The 22,093-nt window shown below is 36.8% G+C and overlaps 1 protein-coding gene and 1 long non-coding RNA gene across 3 annotated transcripts in view; one reads left to right on the top strand and one right to left on the bottom strand.

Moving 5' to 3' along the window:
- Positions 1–10,839, top strand: part of LOC131532018 (uncharacterized) — a 19,749-nt gene extending 8,910 nt beyond the window's left edge. Inside the window, exons 2-3 of one of the 2 annotated variants that reach the window (XR_009268832.1) lie at positions 6,757–6,949; positions 10,750–10,839. This is a non-coding gene — a long non-coding RNA (uncharacterized LOC131532018). Of the gene's footprint in view, positions 1–6,756; positions 6,950–7,244; positions 7,494–10,749 lie in introns of those variants that run through there. The other variant, XR_009268831.1, reaches the window with a different exon arrangement.
- l3mbtl1 (L3MBTL histone methyl-lysine binding protein 1) overlaps positions 1–22,093 on the bottom strand; it is a 26,702-nt gene extending 4,609 nt beyond the window's left edge. Inside the window, 19 exon segments of the mRNA XM_058763309.1 lie at positions 91–285; positions 458–560; positions 3,689–3,827; positions 6,565–6,675; positions 6,777–6,862; positions 7,973–8,049; positions 8,866–9,017; positions 9,100–9,191; positions 10,763–10,898; positions 10,975–11,079; positions 11,190–11,281; positions 14,149–14,197; positions 14,316–14,439; positions 14,590–14,610; positions 14,612–14,753; positions 18,189–18,315; positions 19,663–19,829; positions 20,093–20,250; positions 21,937–22,093. Of these exon segments, the coding sequence (XP_058619292.1) occupies positions 91–285; positions 458–560; positions 3,689–3,827; positions 6,565–6,675; positions 6,777–6,862; positions 7,973–8,049; positions 8,866–9,017; positions 9,100–9,191; positions 10,763–10,898; positions 10,975–11,079; positions 11,190–11,281; positions 14,149–14,197; positions 14,316–14,439; positions 14,590–14,610; positions 14,612–14,753; positions 18,189–18,315; positions 19,663–19,829; positions 20,093–20,250; positions 21,937–22,079 (2,219 nt within the window). The 5' untranslated portion in view covers positions 22,080–22,093.

The raw sequence follows: 22,093 nt of genomic DNA, 5'->3' as shown, positions 1-22,093 counted from the left end.
GACAGCAAACACAGGTGATTTTTATATATATATAATATACACATACTCAATTATACTTGATTAACACAACAATCGTAAATATTGTTGTACCTGCCATGGTAGCGTGATTTTTTTGACCTCTGGCCGAAGACCAGCAGGTTACGCCTGGATCCTTCTGTATCAGAGAGATCCGCTTTAAGCCGGCCCTGGTTCCTCTCAGCCAATGGGCAGCCAGATAAACAGTGATGCGCCGTGAAGCGCCCGGTCACATGACCGGACCCATCACATCCCGGAGTAGGGCACTTTCTGAGTGACAGAAAACACATCCGTACGGTATTCTGCGTTGTTCTGTTGTCTGACCGTTTCAACACGTTCATTTTTAAGCCAGTGCATTAAAGCAGCGGTGTTGCACTTTCTGTCAAGCTGCTCTGAAACCACGAGTGTTGTGAAAAGCACTAAAGGCACGCTAAAGACTGACCTGTGGTGGAAGCTGTATTTGGAGGCGCTGCGTGGCTGAGGCAGACTTTTACAAGACATGGAGGTGAAGCTGGGCTGCCGGGCTGCCAGGGTCTCCCGGGGACCTAAACGACACAGGGGACTCTGAGCTAGGGTTGCCAGCCGGGACGTCCCGTATATGGGGCTTCATTTCTGTGTCCTGTTTCTTGACAGCTTGAGAATGATCACCTGTCATCATCCAGTCACGCCACCCTCATGCAGTAAACGTTAAGTAAATCAGAAATCGTGAACATAACCGTTCGAGGAAGGCTGCGTAATCCTCTGCGGCTCGTGTTTTGACTTCAGTAAATCAGTTTTGGTGAATACAAACAACATCCAGCCGCGCAGGAAAACATGCGATCTACTCGAGACGTGATCAATAAGAGAAGTCGTCTTTCACTTTTGTAATGATGTAAAATAGAGAAAAAAACATTTTTCATTTAAGTAACTAATAGCTTATTCTTAACCTTAGACCTTATTCTTGAAACACAAAATGACCAATAAAAAAGTGTCAAGCAACAAAAGCAGCCCATATTAAATCTATAAGTTGTCTTTAATTGAAAAATACACATTTTCATATACTAATGTATGTGTAATACTGTGTGTGTGTGTGTGTGTGTGTGTATGTATATAAATGTATATATATATCACTTCCATTTGGAATTTGCCCCGTGAACTGTTCGGTACGAAAACATGTACCGTTACACCCCTAATATATATATACTGCACATATATATATATATAAATACACACACATTCAGTATATATTTTGAAAATATTTACATGTATATACATTTATATATTTATATTCTTATAGTTTATATTATATATGAATATATTTAATATATACACATATTTTTCTTAAATATATACATGCATTGCTTTTTGTATTTATATATACATAATAAATATACACAGTATACACACATATATTATGTAAACAAAAACTTGTTTATGTGATTAATCGTTTGACAGCACTAATATATATATATATATATATATATATATATATATACAGTGCCCTCCACTAATATTGGCACCCTTGATAAATATGAGCAAAGGCGGCTGTGAAAATAAATCTGCATTGTTTCTCCTTTTTATCTTTCACTCAAAAAATTCACAAAATTCTAACCATTCATTGAAGTAAAACAACTGAAAGGGAGAAATCTCATGATGAAATAAATGTACTTCTCCAATGAATGTTGGCCACAATTATTGGCACCCCTAGACATTCTTATGAGTAAAATATCTCTATTCATATTTAACATTTTTTTTAGCACACCAGGGTGATTATGAGCATGAAATTGTCCAGCCATGACCTCTGTTCCACAGGATTATAAATATGAGGAACACAAAGCCCAAATTCCCTTAATCATCCATCACAAGGAGAAAAACCCAAGAATATAGTTCTGATGTACAGAACAAGTTTGTTGAGCATCATAAAATAGAAAGTGGCTGTAAGAAAAGAGTTAAAGCGTTGAAAATCCCCATTTCCCCCATCAGGGCAATAATTAAGAGGCTCCAATCAACTAAAGATGTTACAAATCTGCCTGGAAGAGGACGTGTGTCTATATCGTCCTAATGCACGGTGAGGAGAAGAGTTTGAGCGGCTAAAGACTCTCCGAGGATCACAGCTGGAGAACTGTAGAGATTAGTTGAGTCTCGGGGTCAGAAAGCCTAAACAAATATATATCAAACAGTCCCTACATCACCACATGTTGTTCGGGAGGGTTTCAAGGAAAAGTCTCCTCACTCGTCCAAAAACAATCTCCAGCATATTCAGTTATCAGACACGACAGGAACTTCAAATGTGACTGGCTTCTATGGTCAGATGAAACTGAAAAAAGCGCTTTCTGGCAGCAAACCCACCAGATGAGTTTAGTACAAACAGGGATAAAAAGTACCCCATGTCCACGGTTAAATATACTGCTGGATCTTTAATGTTGTGGCCTGTTTTTCTGCCGGAGGTCCTGCACATCTTGTTCAGATGCATGGCATCATGGATTCAATCAAATACCAACAGATAAAAAATCTAAACCTGACTGCCTCTGTTAGAAATCTTATAATGGGCCGTGTTTGGATCTTCCACCAGGACAACAATCCAAAACAAACATCAAAATAAACTCAAAAATGTGTCACTGAGCACAAAACCAAGCTTCTGCCATGGCCTTCCAGTCCTCTGACCTGAACCCAACAGAAAATGAGTGGTGAACTGAAGAGAAGAAGCTGTGAATCTGAAGGATCTGGAGTGATTCTGGATGAAGGAATGGTCTCTGATCTCTTATCAGGTGTTCTCCAAACTCTTCAGGCATTATAGGAGAAAACTCAGAGCTGTCATCTTCGGAAAAGGAAGTTTCAATAATTGGGTGCCAATAATTGTGGCCAACATGAACTAGAGAAAGCATTTATTTCATAATGTGAGTTTCCCCCACTTTCAATTGTTTTCCTTCAATGAATGGTTAGATGGTTTCACAGCCACCTTTTCTCATATTTACCAAGGGTGCCAATATTAGCGGAGGGCACTGTATATATATATTAGGGCTGTGCGATTAATCAAAATCGTCATAAAATCACAATTTGAGCTTGCGCGATTTCTAATTCACTTTATAGCACGATTTTATAGCGTCCTGACCTCCCGCAGAATGCTATCCGAACCAATTAGAATGTAGTGCGAGAACAGAACAGACAGACAGACTGGGCATACAGACAGACGTAAATGCCATACTCCATATGTGGTGCAAAATCGAAATCACGATAGGTTTTTTTGTCCATATCGCACAGCCCTAATATACACACACTCACACACACACACATATATATATTAGGGTGACCATACGTGCCATTTTTCCCGGACACGTCCTTGCCAGGATTTCTATATTGCCTAAATTATCTAGGTTAAGTTGAATTAAATATGTTCGCGTAATTGCATCGCTTTGAGCATAGATCCCACCTTCTCACACACCATGATTGGTCCATTATGTACAATGCCTGCATGTTATTGGTCGAACTACTTTTCTATCATTACCTTCAGCAAGCATGAAAACAGGAAAACAAAGCCAAAACAAGGATGTGTCCGGGAAAAATGGCACGTATGGTCACCCTAATATATATATACGTGATTGTCCCGTATTTCGGTTTTCTGAAGTTGGCAGCGCTGCTCTGAGCTGACAGAGTGTTTGGTGCATGAGCAGGTGAGGGTCAGGGGGTTTCTCACCGGGTTTCTGGGCGGTGGGCTGGCAGGGTGGAGGTTTGAGGGGGTGTCCTGTGCTTTCACACCAGCCCGCAGGGTGGATGTCCGGATGGTCTGAATCCATCCACTCATCATACAAATGACTCCAGCCATCAAAATGAATCTAAGGAGATATCAGACTGATTCATTGTAATCAAAAAATTTGCCTTGTTTTCCTGTAAAATGAAAGTGAAAAAAAAAACCTGAAAGTGGTTTTATCTCAGCTGAGCTCTCAGCTGGCTAATAATGATGTGCTTGATGCTTTTCAGTCTGGTTTTAGGGCAGGACACAGCACTGAATCAGCTTTATTGCAAGTGTCCAATGATTTGTTACTCATTGCAGATTCGGGTAGTCGAGGAGCTTTAATTATGCTCGACCTTAGTGCAGCTTTTGATCTAATAGATCATGTAATTCTTATTAATCGTTTAGAACATGTAGTGGGGCTGAGAGGGACTGTTTTAAAATGGTTTTCTTCTTATTTGAAGGGACGATCTTTTTCAGTGAGGGTTGAGGAATTTTCATCCTCTTCAGTTTCTCTTGAGTGTGGGGTACCTCAGGGCTCCATTTTGGGGCCTATTCTGTTTTCACTTTTTCTGTTGCCTTTAGGCTTTATTTTTAAAAAACACAGTATGTCTTATCTTTATGCTGATGATATTCAGATTTACTTGCCTATTAGATCTGGAGGATCAAGTTCTCATTCATCTTTGTTATTATGTCTTGAGGAAGTGAAGTGCTGGTTAGAGCAAAATTACCTACAGCTAAATGCGAGTAAATCTGAAGTAATCATGTTTGGCCCAAATAAGGTTGACAGTGACATAAACGACGTGTTGGATACATGGGCAGCAAATGTGCAGTCCCAAATAAGAAATCTGGGTGTAATTTTTGACTCATCTCTAATGTTTGATCACCAAATTAAATGTGTGGTGAAAAGTTGTTTTTTTTCAGCTGAGGACTATTGCAAAAATGAAGTCCTTTTTGTCTGTTCTTGACCTTGAGATAGTAATTCATGCATTCAACTCCTCCCGTTTGGATTACTGTAATGCTCTTTATTTGGGAGTAAGCCAATCTCTTATTTCAAAATTGCAGTTGGTCCAGAACGCAGCGGCGAGGCTCCTTACTAGCACAAAGAAAAGGGAGCATATTACTCCAGTTTTGGAAAAGCTGCATTGGCTTCCGGTTAAATATCGGATTCAGTATAAGGTGTTGCTGTATGTTTTTAAGCTGTCCATGATATGGCCCCAGAATATATTAAGGACCTGATTCATATGAACTCTTGTAGACCTCATAGATCATTCAATTGCTTACTGCTCTCAATTCCGTAAACTCGTCTGAAAACTAAAGGGGATCGTGCATTTTCGGTTGCTGGCCCAAGACTATGGAATACTCTTCCACCTGACATCAGATCTGCACCCTCAGTTGATGTTTTTAAATCCCGTGTGAAAACATATTTGTTTTCTATGGCTTTTTTTTTTTTTTTTTGATGATGATGATGTTACTTGTTTTAATTATTTTTTTGTTATTGTTGATAATTATTGTAGTTTTGTTGTGTTGCTGTACAGTCCTTTGGTCTACTTTGTAGTGGAAAGGGCTTTATAAATAAAGTAGACGAGACTTAAAATAGTCATAGACAAGCCAAATTTACTTGGAAAAATTACAAAGTTCCAATTAAAAAATTACAAATTTTTATATAAATGTAGTAACACACTGTAGTGAAAAGCTTTTAGGCAGTTTGTTAAGAGAAATAAGTTCAATATATATTCTATTAAAAAAATTCCTAAAATTGTACACAATTTTCCTTCTCAAAAATCTTGTCAAGAGGATGTTTAATATTCTTTACTTCTATTTGCTATGCTAAATTATATTTTTCTTACTTAAAATAGTCATTCGCTTTACATACGTTACCTTTTTAAAAGTTTGGGGTCAGCAAGATTTTTTTTTTATTTTTTGGGAAAGAAATTAATTATTTTATTTAGCAAGAACACAATGACAGTAATGACATTTAACATTTAGCTTTTATAATGTTTTCACAAAAATATTCAGCAGCACAGTTGTTTTCAACATTGATAATAATCAGAAATGTTCCTTGAGCAGCAAATCAGCATATTATTATGATTTCTGAAGGATCATGTGACACCGAAGACTGGAGTAATGATGCTGAAAATACAGCACTGCGTCACAGAAATAAATTACATTTTAAAACATATTCAAATAGAAAACTGTAATAATATTTTACAATATTACTTTTTTACTGTATGGTTGATCAAATAAATGCAGCCTTGGTGAGCAGAAGACTCGTCTTTCAAAAAACATTTAAAAAATCATACCTACCCCAGACTTTTCATCTCAGTGTATATTATTATTATGAGCCATTAAAGGAATACATTTAATATGCTGTCTTGATTTTGTTATTTGTGACCCTGGAGCACAAAACCAGTCATAAGCAGCACAGGTATATTTGTAGCAATAGCCAACAATACATTGTATGGATCAAAATTATTGATTTTTCCTTCAAGTCAAAGATCATTAGGATATTAAGTAAAGATCATGTTCCATGAAGATATTTTGTAAATTTCCTACCGTAAATACATCAAAACTTGATTTTAATATGCATTGCTAAGAACTTCATTAGGACAGCTTTAAAGGTGATTTTCTCAATATTTTGATTTTTTTGCACCCTCAGATTCCAGATTTTCAAACAGTTGCATCTCAGCCAAATATTGTCCGATCCTAACAAACCATGCATCAATGGAAAGCTCATTTATTCAAAAATTTGACCGTTATGACTGGTTTTGTGGTCCAGGGTCACATTTGATCAAACTGGCACAGCAGTAAGCTACAGAAGCAGAAGCGGTTTTTCTCACCTTGATTCTGTAGGTGTCGATCTCCTGCACCGTAGCCACGCGGATCAGCCCCGGACACCTCTTATCCACCGCCTCCAGCTTCATCTGCACCTGGAAGCTGTGCGAGGGGCGCTGCGCAAACACAAGAACAGTCACTTTCCTTATTTTGACCAAGGAAGTGGTTTTAATAGAGTTGTGCGTGTATTTGCACAGGACTGAGAGATCTGACACACCACTCTGAAGGCTTCGGGAGCGACCGCCGTTGAGCCCGTCTCCTCCAGATACCTCTCCCACGAGAAGCGGTCAGGGTCCGGATAGTCTGCGGGACAAGATCACATCCAGCCAGTCTGTTATAAAAGCAGGCCACCCAAACAGAGTACAGTACACTAGCCTTCAAACGTCTGGGGTCAGTAAGATGCTTTCATGACATGACGCTTCATCACCAATGCTGCATTTGTCAATTTTAAATTAGTATTTTTTATTTAAATATATATATATATATTTTAATGTAATTTATTTCTGTGATGCGCAGCTGTATTTTCAGCATCATTACTCAAGTCTTCAGTGTCATATGATCTTCAGAAATCATAATAATATGCTGATTTTCTGCTCAAGAAACATTTCTGATTATTATCAATGTTGAAAACAGTTGTGCTGCACAATATATTTTGTGTAAATGGTGGTATATTTTATTTTTTCAGGATTCACAGATGAACAGAAAGTTCCAAAGAACAGTATTTATTTTAAATATTTTGTAACATTTAATGTGTCCTTGCTGACTATTTTTTTTACTTTCCTCTAAACTTTTTGTGTAGTGTATACGTGTGTGTATATATGTGTGTGTGTTTCGTCATATATAATCATTCCAAACGTTTAACTGGTACTGTATAAATATATTATATGAACGTCACAAGTCTGCTTTTCTACAGTATCACAAATGAACTACATTACTTGGCTTAAAAGGTTTTCTGTGAATAATATTAATAATAAATGTTATTATATATTGAATATCGCTGTCTTTTTTCATAGCTCTGTGGCCAGAGTACAGTGATTTTACCATGGTATTTCTTATTTTTATCAATTTTGAAAACAATTGTGCTACTTGATATTTTTATTGCATATACTTTCACGACATTATACTGTCACATTATTCACTGTAACTTCTGATCAGTTTAATACATCCCTGCTGAAAAAAAAGTCAAAATTTAAAAAATAAACAAAATAAAAAAGACATCAAACTTTTGAAAGGGAACAACTTTGAAAGAAACAACTCAAGTAAAATCCATGTTAATAACAACACTTAAATTTCAAAATAACAATTTGGTCACAAATTCTGGAACAAAGTAATAGTATCTGTGTGCTTTTCGCACCATTTAGAAACATTTATATCAGAGTAAAGAAGCTAAAGCGTAGTGAGGAGGTGTGTTACCCTGAGGGGGCGTCAGCGGGAGACCTCTCTCCTGACACCAGCCGGTGGGATGAATGTACGGGCAGTGAGCATCACACCTGCGGGAACACATTACCACTTCATCTTCAATAATAAACCCATTCATTTCACACTGGACTATATGCAGCGGGTAATATAAGTATTGAACACGTCACCGTTTTTCTCAGTAAATATATTTCTAAAGGTGCTGTTGACATGAAATTTTCACCAGATGTCAGTAATAACCCAAGTAATCCATACATACAAAGAAAACAATACAAATAAGTTCAGAAATGAAGTTATGTGTAATAAAATGGAATGACAGGGATGACTACTGAAATGTATTTAATACTTTGTACAAAAGCCTTAATTTCTGAACGTATTTGTTTTGTTTTCTGTGTATGTATGGATTGCTTGGGTTATTACTGACATCTGGTGAAAATTTCATGTCAACAGCACCTTTAGAAATATATTTACTGAGAAAAATGGTGACGTGGTCAATACTTATATTACCCGCTGCATATATGGTCAGTGTTGGGGGTAACATTACAAATAACGTGAGTCACGCAGATTACTTTTTTTAAGTAACTGGCAAAGTAACGCATTACTTTTTTAATTTACAAGAAAATATACTTTTTCAAATAAGTAATGCCAGTTCCTTTTTTTCCCCATTTATTGATTGAAATATAACTTTTTATATTAAAAACAAACAAACAAGCCCTGCTCAGATTTAAAAAGTAACGCAAAAGTAATGCAACGCATTACTTTCCATAAAAAGTAACTAAGTAACATAATTAGTTACTTTTTTAGGGAGTAGCGCAATATTGTAACGCATTATTTCCCAAACACTGTATACAGCATCATTTAAACAAGCGTGGCCAGCAGCTGTAACTCACCAGTAGTCATACGTGTCGTCCCAGTTATCAAAGTGAACCAGGAAGCGGTTGCCCACTTTGTCCGTTACCGTGGCAACACAGATGAGAGACGGGTTCATGCGGTCCACGGCCTCCAGCTTCATCCCCACCTCAAACCCACAGTCTGTCTCCGGCTGCACAGTCAGAAAAGCAGCTCTGTGTTCACACTGAGTCCTTTAGTGGGACGCGGCAGCACAGCTTTAGTGTTTGACTCACTTTGACCGAGCTGGAGAACAGTTCCTTCGGGGCGGCTTGTGATCGGGTGATTTTTAGGTAGTTGGACCAAGAAAACTCTTCTTCTTTACATCCTGCAAGGGAAGAGTGTTGAACTGCTGAAATATGAATTTACAATATAACTGTATATTAGCACATCTATAACAGCTGTGATATATAATAGATCCTAGTACATGTTTTTGAACTATGTTAAAGCAATAAGCCATAATAGTGAAATGGGATTGTAATATACTTCAAACGAGCAATGGCTAGACTTGAGTTCTTGTAAAATCTCATGTAACTGTTGTTCATTTTTGTTAATTTTTTATTTTATTATTATACAGCGGGTAATATAAGTATTGAACACGTCACCATTTTCTCAGTAAATATATTTCTAAAGGTGCTGTTGACATGAAATTTTCACCAGACGTCAGTAACAACCCAAGTAATCCATACATGCAAAGAAAACAAATAGTTCAGAAATGAAGCTCTGTGTAATAAAATGTAATGACAGCGAACACATGAAGACAGTGAGGCTCAAAAAGGCATGAAAGCCAAGACTCCAGCTGAAATCTATCAGTAATTAGAAAGCAATCCTGCCCCTCGTCAGTGGAAATTAATATTATCTGCTTCAGTCTAGATTCAAGATTTGAAGACAAAACCACACCTGAGTGATGCATGGCACTAGTTTCTCCTGCAGGAGCGTCTTAAAGCTGTCATTACCAACTAAGCCTTTTATAAGAAGTATTAAATACATTTCAGTAGTTCAGTACTTTTTCCCTGTCATTACATTTATTACACAGAACTTAATTTCTTAATTTCTATTTGTATTGTTTTCTGTGTATGTATGGATTGCTTGGGTTGTTACTGACGTCTGGTGAAAATTTCATGTCAACAGCACCTTTAGAAATATATTTACTGAGAAGAAAAAAAAAATCTGTATATGAGTGTCTTGTATATATTTTTGTTTATGTTCTCTCTCTGTGTGTGTAAAATAAATATATGTGTAAAAATGTGTGTGTGTGTATACAGTTATATAATTGTATATAACAGTTTTTTCTTTTTAATCTTTTTGTAGAAACTGATACACTACCACTATTCAAAAGTGAAGGGGAAAGAAATAAAGAAAGAAAGAAAAAAGAAATTAACACTTTTATTCAGCAAAGTCATGTTAAATTGATCAAAAGTAACAGTAAAGACATTTACATGTTACAAAAGATTTATATTTCAGCTAAATGTTGTTCTTTTGAACTTAAAAGTCCTAAAAAAAATCAAATTTATCACCGTTTCCACAAAAATATTGTGCAGCACAACTGTTTTCAACATGTTTCTTGAGCAGTAAATCAGCGTATTATTATGATTTCTGAAGATCATGTGACACTGAAGACTGCAGTAATGATGCTGAAAATACAGCACTGCGTCACAGAAATAAATTACATATCAAAATAGAAAACAGTTATTTTAAATTGTAAAAATATTGAACAATATTACAGTTCTTACTGTATTTTTGATCAAATAAATGCAGTCTTGGTGTGCAGAAGAGGCGTCTTATTCCAAACTTCTGTTGTGTGTATATAATTCATCCTAAAATTGTATGTATGTCTATCACATTGTATGGTTATCCCCCATTTGACTTATTTTTCATCTAAACAGATTTGTAATTCACCTTTTGGGGTGTACAGCTTGTGCCCTGTGCCCTCACACCATCCAGCGGGGTGAATATCAGGGCAGCTGGCGTTGACCCAGAAGTCATGGCAGTCAGAATAGCCATCAAAATGAAGGCGTAATCTGAAGCCGCAGACCTAGAGACGAGCATGTCCAGAGAATGAGAGACAGACCCCTCTGCACTGATTACAATCATAACAAACGTCAATGTACCTCAGCGACGGTCAGGACGAAATACATCGAGGGGTGCTGGGGGTCGATGCCTTCTAACTTCATCCCCTGTCTGTAGCTGTTCTTAATCAGGGGAACCCTCTGGGTCTAGACATGGATAAACGTTAATCCATAACTGAACAAGTTAATGTGTACAACACATCACAGCTGCATCAGTGGCGTTATTCACTTCCTAGAGTGAAACACAGAAGTCAAACCTCCTGGAAGAGTCTGGCTGGAGCGGCCACAGCTTTCTGCTGCTCTAGATACTGCGGCCAGGACCACATCTCCAGCTTACTCTCTGCTGAGCCTACAGAGAGAGCGCTTACACAGTTACACGTGTGTGAAAACATTATTAGCAAAAACTGATTCATCAATATACATGTAGATCCATTCATATACTACTTACATGAGACATCTTTTCAAATGCTCTGTTTAGGTTCATAGAGTGCTGAATTCACAAAACTCATAGATTTCATTATATTTATTATCAGCACCATTAATGTTCAAAAGAAGAATGTGCTCCATTACCACAGAAAATATTTTAGACTCGTCCCATAGTTTGTAAAAGCACAGAAATGGACTTCCGTTGTAAGTTCATAGTGGTCATAGTGGTATTTTTTACTTTTACATTTAATTTTTGTTAAAGTTTCAGTTATTTTTTGTGTGTTTTTGATGTGTCTGTATACTTTATATTAGTTTTAAATTTTTGTGATGTTTGTAAATCAAGTTAAACTAAACACAAATTTGAAATGTTTTGGCAACTGGCTGAAAAAAAATTATTTTACAATTTTGTGTAATATATATTTTATTTCAGTTAATGTAATTTTTTTTTAAAGTAACCATTTTTCTTTTATGGGGTTTTGGGTTTAGATTTAGTTGCAGTTAACTATAATAACATTTGCACATATATATATATATATATATATAGTGCTGTCAAACGATTAATCGCGATTAATTGCATCCAAAATAAGTTTTTATTTATGTTGTTATTTATGTGTGTACTGTGTATATTTATTATGTATATATAAATACACACTCATACAGTATATATTTTGAAAATATTTACATGCATTTACATGTATATATTTTATTTATATAATTTATATTATATATAAATATATTTAATATGCAAATTTAACATATTTTTCTTAAATATATACATGCATGTGTGTGTATTTATATATTCATAATAAATATACACAGTACACACACATATATTATGTAAACAAGAACTATTATTTTGGATGCGATTAATTGCGATTAATTGTTTGACAGCACTAACACACACACACACACACACACACACACACACACACAGTGTCACTTTACATTAGAATACCTGCAAATACTAATGAAATCACATTGGTAAGGACTAGGGTTGCAAAATTCCGGGAATTTTCAAGACTGGAAACTTTCCATGGGAATTAATGGGAATTAATGGAAATAAACTGGAAATTTGCTAAATTGCAGGAACTGGGAACTTAAATGTGGTTGAGAACAAAAACTTGCAGCATAATCTTGGTTAAAACAACCAGATTTAATGCAATTTCAGTTTAATTTCTACTCTACACGTTGCTCAATCGCACACAGCACACTGCTTACTGCGGGGCTATCGAGGCCACGCCCCCTACATGCACTGTGCTTATCTACCATTACATGCACATATCATTTCTTAAATCCTGCACACAAAATATCAAAATGTCCATCTTGGCAAGTATTCATATAAATTACATGAATATTACAAAAATTTTGTAAAACTTCCTTGTGCTGTGTGTAATATACTGTGCAACTAAATTAGGCTATACCATAGTAAAAACACATACACTGACTGAACAAACATTCAGGTGAGATAATAATAAAACAAAAGTCTAAAAATGACCCTCCCCCACACACAATCCTCTCTAGTCACCTAAGAGGGGGATTCCCCTCCATTTTCTCTGAAGCCGCACTTTCTGCATTTGAGCCCAAAGACTACATCTGAGTTTTGATACTCTAAATATATTTGATCTATGGGATTCACGTTTAACTAGTAAATACCAAAAAGTGTTTATACAGTAGCTAGACAGTTTATGAGGTAGGCTGTGTGCTATATAGCTCAAGCTGTGATGCTCCTTCTGCTAGCAAGTTTTCTGTTATCATTACCATTTTTAATGTTTTTAAACATTGCATATCTTTTGCTCATCAAGCCTTCATTTATTTGATCAAAAATACAGAAAAAAAACAAAACAAAAAACAGTGATATTGTGCAGTATTGCCGGTATTCCAATTTAAAATAATGGTTTTCTGTTGTAATATACTTTAAAATATAATGTATTTCTGTGATCAAAGCTACAGTCTTCAGTGTCACATGATTCTTCAGACATCATTCTAATATGCTTATTTATTATCAATTTTGGAAAGAGTTGTGCTGCTTAATATTTTATTATTATTATTATTACTACCTGTGATTCTTTTTTCAGGATTCCTTGATGAATTGAGTTAAAAAAAAACACACACATTTATTTAAAATAGAAATCCTTTTTTAACAATACACTACCATTCAAAAGTTTGGGGTCAGTATCTTTTCTCTTTTTTGAAATTAATTAATACTTTTATTCAACAAGGATGTGTTAAATTAATTTTTAAAAAGTAGTAGCAAAGACTTATATTGTTAGACAATATAAAACTGTTTTAAAATATATATAAAATATATAAACTGTTCATACGTTTTTATTCATCAATAAATCCTGAAAAAAGCATCACAGATTCCCCCCCAAAAATGTCATTTTTAAAATTTGTATTAGTTTGCATGCAAGTGAGCCTATGATCAAAAAATATATATATATATATTTATGTTTGTATATGATTCAGTTTTATAAATTTTCAATTAATTCCCATAAATTCCCAAAAATTCCCGTAAATTCCCATAAATTCCTGGTAAGTTTCAAATTTGGAATATTTCCAAAGTTCCCCAGACGAAGTTCCCATGGAAATTTACTGGAAATTTTCCGCCTTTGCAACCCTAGTAAGGACAACAAGCCTGCATTTCGACAGTCAATGGAACACAATTTTCAAGTAATGCAGTGATTGATAATTGTGAGGGTGCAGAGTGCAAGCATATGAAATCTAACTTTAGTTCATTAGTGATGGTTTCGTAAAAATATTACTGTGTATCATGGGGGTGTGATGACGTACCTGCTTTGTTCTGTCTGCCATCCATTTTTAAATCCTCCACTTTCTCCTCCTTTAATCACACAAGTTCATTTAATTGCATTAAAAACCTTAAAGCACCATATGAAATGCACAATAGTGTAAAAATAGACATCAAGCACAGCAATGGCATTCATTTAAAAGAACTGCACCATTGGCTCAGCATCAGACTCTTCCTCTGATGGGCTGTTGTATTCTCTCCTCTTCCTCTTCTTCATGGGCTTCAGCATTTCATGCTCATGATAGATCACCTGTGCTTCAGCAATCCCTGCAGGACTAAAGCATCCATACAGAACACCATACTGATAGAATAACCTCAATATCCTTAATCTGACTGTAATATGCACATGATTTTTACCAGAAATCTGTCTCATACATATTTATATATTGCATGAGTTAGATGTGTAAGTCTGGTAGTTAATTTACTTTTCAGACATCGTCTCTCCGTAGCTCTGTCAGGTAAGTCTGTTTGGCCGAGGTCTCAGTGCACTTGCTATGAGCTGGATTGTCCTGAGCCTCCATACGTGCTCTCTGAAGTCTGCCGGCCTCCACAAAGGCAGCAGAGCGGACATTCCCCCCTGCTGAGACGTCTGCAAGCAAACATTCCCGTTTGTGATGGTGCTATTGGAAAGACAAATGCTAATAGCTTTAAGATTTAATGCATGTTCTCAATGGTTACTGAACTTTTCATTGGACTACTGTTCATCCAGTTTGAGTTAAACTGGAATAAATTAGCTGTTTCCACCTAATTGACATTTTACTGATAAAATGTTGGGTGTAATAAAGTTATTCAAAAAAATAATAAAATATAAAAATTGATATATTACAAATTCTGTATTGTTCATCTTCCTAGATTTACCCAAATCTTTGTAAAATGGAAAGCACAACTGGTAATCTTACTGCTTAGGCTACTAATTTCACACATAATGTAATATTATTAAATTAAGAAATATTAGGAAATATCACAACATGACGTTACTCATATACGAAGACTACGACTGCCTTTATCCGAAGAAGCCAATGGGTCTGGATACAACAGGGCAGCTCAATCTTATTCTGTATGCAAAATATAAGAGTCCATTTAAAGGGGTCGTATGATGCGATTTCTCGTTTTCCTTTTCTTTAGTGTGTTATGTAGCTGTTTGTGCATGTATACGATCTGCAGAGTTACAAAGCTCAGCGTCTCCCACAAAAGGATTTATTCTATCTAACAGAGAAGGCTGATCCAGATTGGGTTAAAACGCCTCATTCAAACACGCCCCCACATGTCTATGTCACGATGTGGAATTATTTGCGTAATGCCGCCCAAATGTTCACGCAAAGAAAGAAGGCATGGTTTCAGTAACTGCAGTAGTGTTGATGCAGCCATGTCAGGGAGACGCTGTGTGTTTCTGTGCGAATGCAAAATCACTTTATTTGGACTTCTGAAAGTAGATGCAATTAGGAATCATTGGTTAAGATTTGTTTACAACAGAACAGCACAACCCAAATGTACGAATTTGTGCAACGCATTTTATAAATGACAGTTTCGTGAACCTAGGAGAGTACGAGGCTGGCTGTGCACAAAGGCTATTTTGTGCTATTTTATTTTATTTTTAAAAATGGGACAATTCAGACTTCGCTACGACAATGTGGTGCTTCTGAATCAGCGACTGTAAGTATGTTTTATTATTATTTTAAGTATTTGCTATTGACTGTTCAAATGCAGAGTTTTGCGCAGTGTGTGTGTGTAACCCATCGTGTGTGTGTGTGTGTGTGTGTGTGTGAGGGGAACATCACAGCGGAGTGTACAGCCCGTCAGAAATCGTCTTAATCGCAGTTTGTGTGCAAATACATACGAGCACGATCACTGTGTCTGTCACGTGACTGTGTTCCCCTCTCGGGCTTGAACTGATGGTGAACTAAGGACATTATTAACTGTCTTTATATTTACCGTATTGACCCGAATATGAAATGTTTTTTTCTTGGAAATACATGCGAAAAAACGCAGTCGTCTTATATTCAGGGTCTAGACTTTGACATGTCAATAATACACCCACAACAATTCACTATGTATGAAGTCCAAATAGATATAACGCATCCCCGAACATTACAGTGAACCAGCACATAAATAGAAGTAACATACAGACGCAGACACATACAGTGAGGAAAATAAGTATTTGAACACCCTGCTATTTTGCAAGTTCTCCCACTTAGAAATCATGGAGGGGTCTGAAATTGTCATCGTAGGTGCATGTCCACTGTGAGAGACATAATCTAAAAAAAAATCCAGAAATCACAATGTATGATTTTTAACTATTTATTTGTATGATACAGCTGCAAATAAGTATTTGAACACCTGAGAAAATCAATGTTAATATTTGGTACAGTAGCCTTTGTTTGCAATTACAGAGGTCAAACGTTTCCTGTAGTTTTTCACCAGGTTTGCACACACTGCAGGAGGGATTTTGGCCCACTCCTCCACACAGATCTTCTCTAGATCAGTCAGGTTTCTGGCCTGTCGCTGAGAAACACGGAGTTTGAGCTCCCTCAAAGATTCTCTATTGGGTTTAGGTCTGGAGACTGGCTAGGCCACGCCAGAACCTTGATATGCTTCTTACAGAGCCACTCCTTGGTTATCCTGGCTGTGTGCTTGGTCATTGTCATGTTGGAAGACCCAGCCTCGACCCATCTTCAATGCTCTAACTGAGGGAAGGAGGTTGTTCCCCAAAATCTCGCAATACATGGCCCCGGTCATCCTCTCCTTAATACAGTGCAGTCGCCCTGTCCCATGTGCAGAAAAACACCCCAAAGCATGATGCTACCACCCCATGCTTCACAGTAGGGATGGTGTTCTTGGGATGGTACTCATCATTCTTCTTCCTCCAAACACGTTTAGTGGAATTATGACCAAAAGTTCTATTTTGGTCTCATCTGACCACATGACTTTCTCCCATGACTCCTCTGGATCATCCAAATGGTCATTGGCAAACTTAAGTCGGGCCTGGACATGTGCTGGTTTAAGCAGGGGAACCTTCCGTGCCATGCATGATTTCAAACCATGACGTCTTAGTGTATTACCAACAGTAACCTTGGAAGCGGTGGTCCCAGCTCTTTTCAGGTCATTGACCAGCTCCTCCCGTGTAGTTCTGGGCTGATTTCTCACCTTTCTTAGGATCATTGAGACCCCACGGTGAGATCTTGCATGGAGCCCCAGTCCGAGGGAGATTGACAGTCATGTTTAGCTTCTTCCATTTTCTAATGATTGCTCCAACAGTGGACCTTTTTCACCAAGCTGCTTGGCAATTTCCCGTAGCCCTTTCCAGCCTTGTGGAGGTGTACAATTTTGTCTCTAGTGTCTTTGGACAGCTCTTTGGTCTTGGCCATGTTAGTAGTTGGATTCTTACTGATTGTATGGGGTGGACAGGTGTCTTTATGCAGCTAACGACCTCAAACAGGTGCATCTAATTTAGGATAATAAATGGAGTGGAGGTGGACATTTTAAAGGCAGACTAACAGGTCTTTGAGGGTCAGAATTCTAGCTGATAGACAGGTGTTCAAATACTTATTTGCAGCTGTATCATACAAATAAATAGTTAAAAAATCATACATTGTGATTTCTGGATTTTTTTTAGATTATGTCTCTCACAGTGGACATGCACCTACGATGACAATTTCAGACCCTCCATGATTTCTAAGTGGGAGAACTTGCAAAATAGCAGGGTGTTCAAATACTTATTTTCCTCACTGTATGTAATTCAGTCATGTGACACCATTTGCATAAAGCCATTTTTCTTCAAACTAGTTTTTCAGGACATAGAATTTATGTGCTAAAAGTCAACAAAAAAGATTTGACTGATAATTAGCATAATGATAAAGAGACTGGCTAACAGTAAAGTAACTCTTTTATGTACTCATCAAAGCCAATTTTTACTCCTGCTTTAGTGTTAATTTTGAGCAATGACTGACAGCCAGACTTCAAAACATCATAAAGCCATGCTTGTAAGAATGATGTAATAATCCAGAGGCATAAAATGAATAATTACCTGGTTTTTCAGCCTGTTTGAGCTCCACATCAGCTGATTTTGTCTGCACTCCTTCAGTCGTCAGGTTAGCAGAGCCTATTTTCCCTTCACTGATCACTTCCAGTGAACCAGTATCACTAACACATAACTGCAGAAAGCAGAGTAGTATTATTGTTATGCAATAATAAAAAGTAATATACAGTGCCTTCAGGAAGCATTCACCACACTATATAATTATTTGTTGTAATGTAAAATGCTTTCTTTTCTCACTCCAGTGATAAGATTGCATCCACTCCCTCAACAGAAATTGCCTTTTGACTGGTGAGAGAGCAAGTTGTCTGCAGTTTTTGACATTTTAAATCACCAGACCTTCCCTCTCTACACTGGTCATCGTGTGAACTGCACTCCACCGGGCTGATATCAGAACAGGCAGATCCTTCAAGGTAACTTGGAGTGGAGCAGTGTCTCAGGGGGTGCCTCAGGGTTTGGTGTTTGGCCCTCTCCTCTTCTCAATATACACAAAATCACTTATTATTCATGCACTTAGATTTCCAAACTATGGTAACAGTAGACTTCTGCCTGCCTTGTAGACACCTTAGCATGGAAGAAAAACATCACCTTCAGCTTAATCTTTTTATAATGCCATCCATTTCAGCCAGGAAGTTGGGGGTAGCATTCGGCAACCATTTTAACTTCTCAAACCACATCACAAAATCACACAGTCATGCAAATTTACACTGTACAACCTCAGGCATTTAAAACTGCTTGAGCATTTGATTTAACATTGGAGATGTTCCTCTGAGCATTTGATTAATTATATGAGTATTATTTATATTTGCATTGTAGTGGATTATGAAAATCAGTTATTAAACACAACATTTGCTTTTGTTAAGAGTTTATGCTTCACCATATGAGGAGATCAAATGGCATTTAACTGATCATTTGACAGGCTTTTTTAAATTTGATTTTTTTTGTTTTGTTATTGTTTTAGCATTGTATTTTCATATCATATGGCAGGTTACTTCAGGTGCAATTTTGGGCATTTGATTTATCATTTGAATTATGTTAGGAAAAAACCTTCCTGATCCCTTAGCGTGAAATGCTTATGTTGCAGAATTCCTCACTTGCATCTTGCTTTGCTAAAGGAATGAATGTATTTAGACATCTTTTATATTTTATTGACTAAAATGATACGCATTCAATCTCTGTTTTCCACTCCCTGAATTTGGTTTCACGGTTATCTTCAGCAATCATACTGAATATGTTAACACGTCATGGTTAAACATTTATTTCAGATAAACTTTGTCACATGTGGCGAAAATGTTGTAATTGATCAAACTAAAGCTCTTCATTCCCAGGTACTGTAACATCACATCTACATGTAGGCACAGAGGCGGCTGTCTTGTGCTTTTTAAACTTGAAGGACTCGAGAGCTTGTTGCCATTAAGGTCAAGACATACGGGGCCGGCCACACAAACACAGACATTTTGCTCACCTTCAGATTGCTTCCAGGGAGGATGGCCATTCCCTCCTTCCAGCCCAGAACATGGACAATCGTCCCTCCAACCTGAGCAGGAAGTGATGCGGCCTCCAGTTCACTGCCTTTAATCACCTTGATTGCATTTGGAGGCAGCTCCACTTTTGGCAATGGATGAGCAGAAGCTTTGGGAAAATAAAAACTTTTTGTTTTGTAAATACTGTTGCATCCACAATATTTAACACCTCTAAATATGGAGTAAACAATTGTTCAGGAGGAGTATGTTCATTTAATCCTGTCAGTCAAACTGCAAGGAAATATAAACAGATGATCGAGTCTCAAGCTCTGTCACCTTGGACAGCAAGCCAAGTTTGTTTACCTTTTTAGTTTTAAAAAGAGAAAAAAAATTATTTACATTCTACACTGATTTCTATTCAACTGTAAGCACCTGGAAAAATGATAGTGGTGGTCTCCTGGGGTTTGAGCCGCTGTGCAGAGCTGTCATTGGGAGCGTGAGAGACGCTGCTTTCAGACGGGACATCTGCATCATGTGGCAGGACATCCAGGTCTGCTTTGGCACTCATAGCAAGGCTCTGCTCAATACCACTAACAACAGAGAAATTGAGGACATTGTGATAGTACAGAAGTCATTTCACTATTCATATGGAACACTGGCAGAGAACCGAATGTTGATGCAGTGCTGCCAACTCATTTTCAGGGGAAGTTGCTAAAGAAAGGCTGATTTGTTGCTAAAAGTTGCTAAATGACGTGATTGTCGCAAAATTGTGTCACGGCATCAAATCTCAGCAAAAACATTTTTTTCTGTATGTTAATTTGGAATTGTTCCATAATGCATAATATAATATTAAAATATAAATAGCTATTTTTAAATACATTGAATTGTTGAAAACTTACACATTTTTGAACGATTATAATTTACGTTTTTTATTTTTTTATTAGCTAGTAAACAAAACTACGCATTCTGAACAATTATAGTTTTAATCGGTGTTTTAGAAGTATGCTACATTCTAAGAAAAGTCTGTAAAATATGGCACAGTCTACCATCTTAATATGAAGGAATTTTCCATAATTATAAGTTTTTACCTGAATTTTTATTTACGCATTGTATTTTGTGTTTTCAGGTTACAGGGCTACATCAGATAACAGATAACAGATAATGTCCTGGAAAATTACTAGTACCTTTTCCATTTTTCTAGCAATTTTTCTTACAGTGTACTAACAATCGCAGGTACAAGCTACTAACAAAGTGTATCACAAATGAACAATTATTACATTATTCAGTTATTAAATGAAACAATTGCAAATAGCAGCTAACTTAATTCATGTGATGTGTGTGTACTACTAGGCATCTTTTTCTTTTTGTAATTTAAATGGTAAATGTGTGCCTTTTTGAGTCTGAGTCACTAAATTTTAAACAGCTAAGTATGTTGCTAGGTGCTTTCAGAAGAAAAAGTTGCTAGGGTAGTCTGAAAAGTTGCTAAATTTAGCAACAAAATTGCAAAGTTGGCAACACTGTTTTGGTGTCTGAAATAAAGGTAACAGCACAGTTAAAATGCTGTAGTTCATCAGATATTTTAAGAGGCTGTTTAGGAGGATATTTTCAGTCATTCCTTTACAAAGAAAAATGAAAGAGAAACAGGATAATGCACAATGATGTTAATGCTCAACCTATCATCTGATAGTGATGACCATTTTAATTGATGGTGATGCATAATCCACAATCCATAAACTCATGGTGATGATCCCATAAACCCATGGTGCTGATGATGGTGATGATTATGCATAATGCATAACTGATGGTGGTGATGTGAGTGAATCTTCAGTTCCATGTCAAAAAGCATCAGTTCCAGCGCATCCTCTCCTCTGCCCAAAATAATCTTTACTCTACCAGTGCAAAATGGCGGAAGTCCATGTTCCTGTGCAGTAAACTGTAAAGTAGGCGAACCATTCATTATTTCATTCCGTTCTTGTCTGAAAGACTGCTTTATGAGGAACATCCGATTCCGATGCATTTGGAAGGAAAAGACAGATGCGCTTTGTTATGATGATCGATATTCAAACATATGCTGTAATTTCAAGGCAACCTCAGTTTAATTGCTAATTATAAGGGTGTTTAATAATTTCATGAAGGAAAAATACGATGGAACGCGCGTCTTCACAAGTATCCAGAAATGCATGCAAAGTCAAATCTATTCATATCGATCGCGTATTAATGGCATGACATGAATTGTGTGTAATGTGAAGGCGATCAGATAATGAATTTATTCTCACCAGTGCTGGTCTTGCTCGGGAGGAGTATGATCTGCGCATGCGCGCATCAGGAGTCCTTTGATGTTTGAAAGTGTGTTGCGTTTACAGCGGTTCACATGTGACAGTGTGCAGCGGTAACACATCTCTGCTGCTGTAAGCATCATTATACAACATAATG

Source organism: Onychostoma macrolepis, chromosome 23 (assembly GCF_012432095.1).
Source record: "Onychostoma macrolepis isolate SWU-2019 chromosome 23, ASM1243209v1, whole genome shotgun sequence".
Classification (NCBI taxonomy): domain Eukaryota; kingdom Metazoa; phylum Chordata; class Actinopteri; order Cypriniformes; family Cyprinidae; genus Onychostoma; species Onychostoma macrolepis.
The sequence above is the reverse complement of the archived record's forward strand: the minus strand, read 5'-3'. Positions and strand labels throughout refer to the sequence as shown.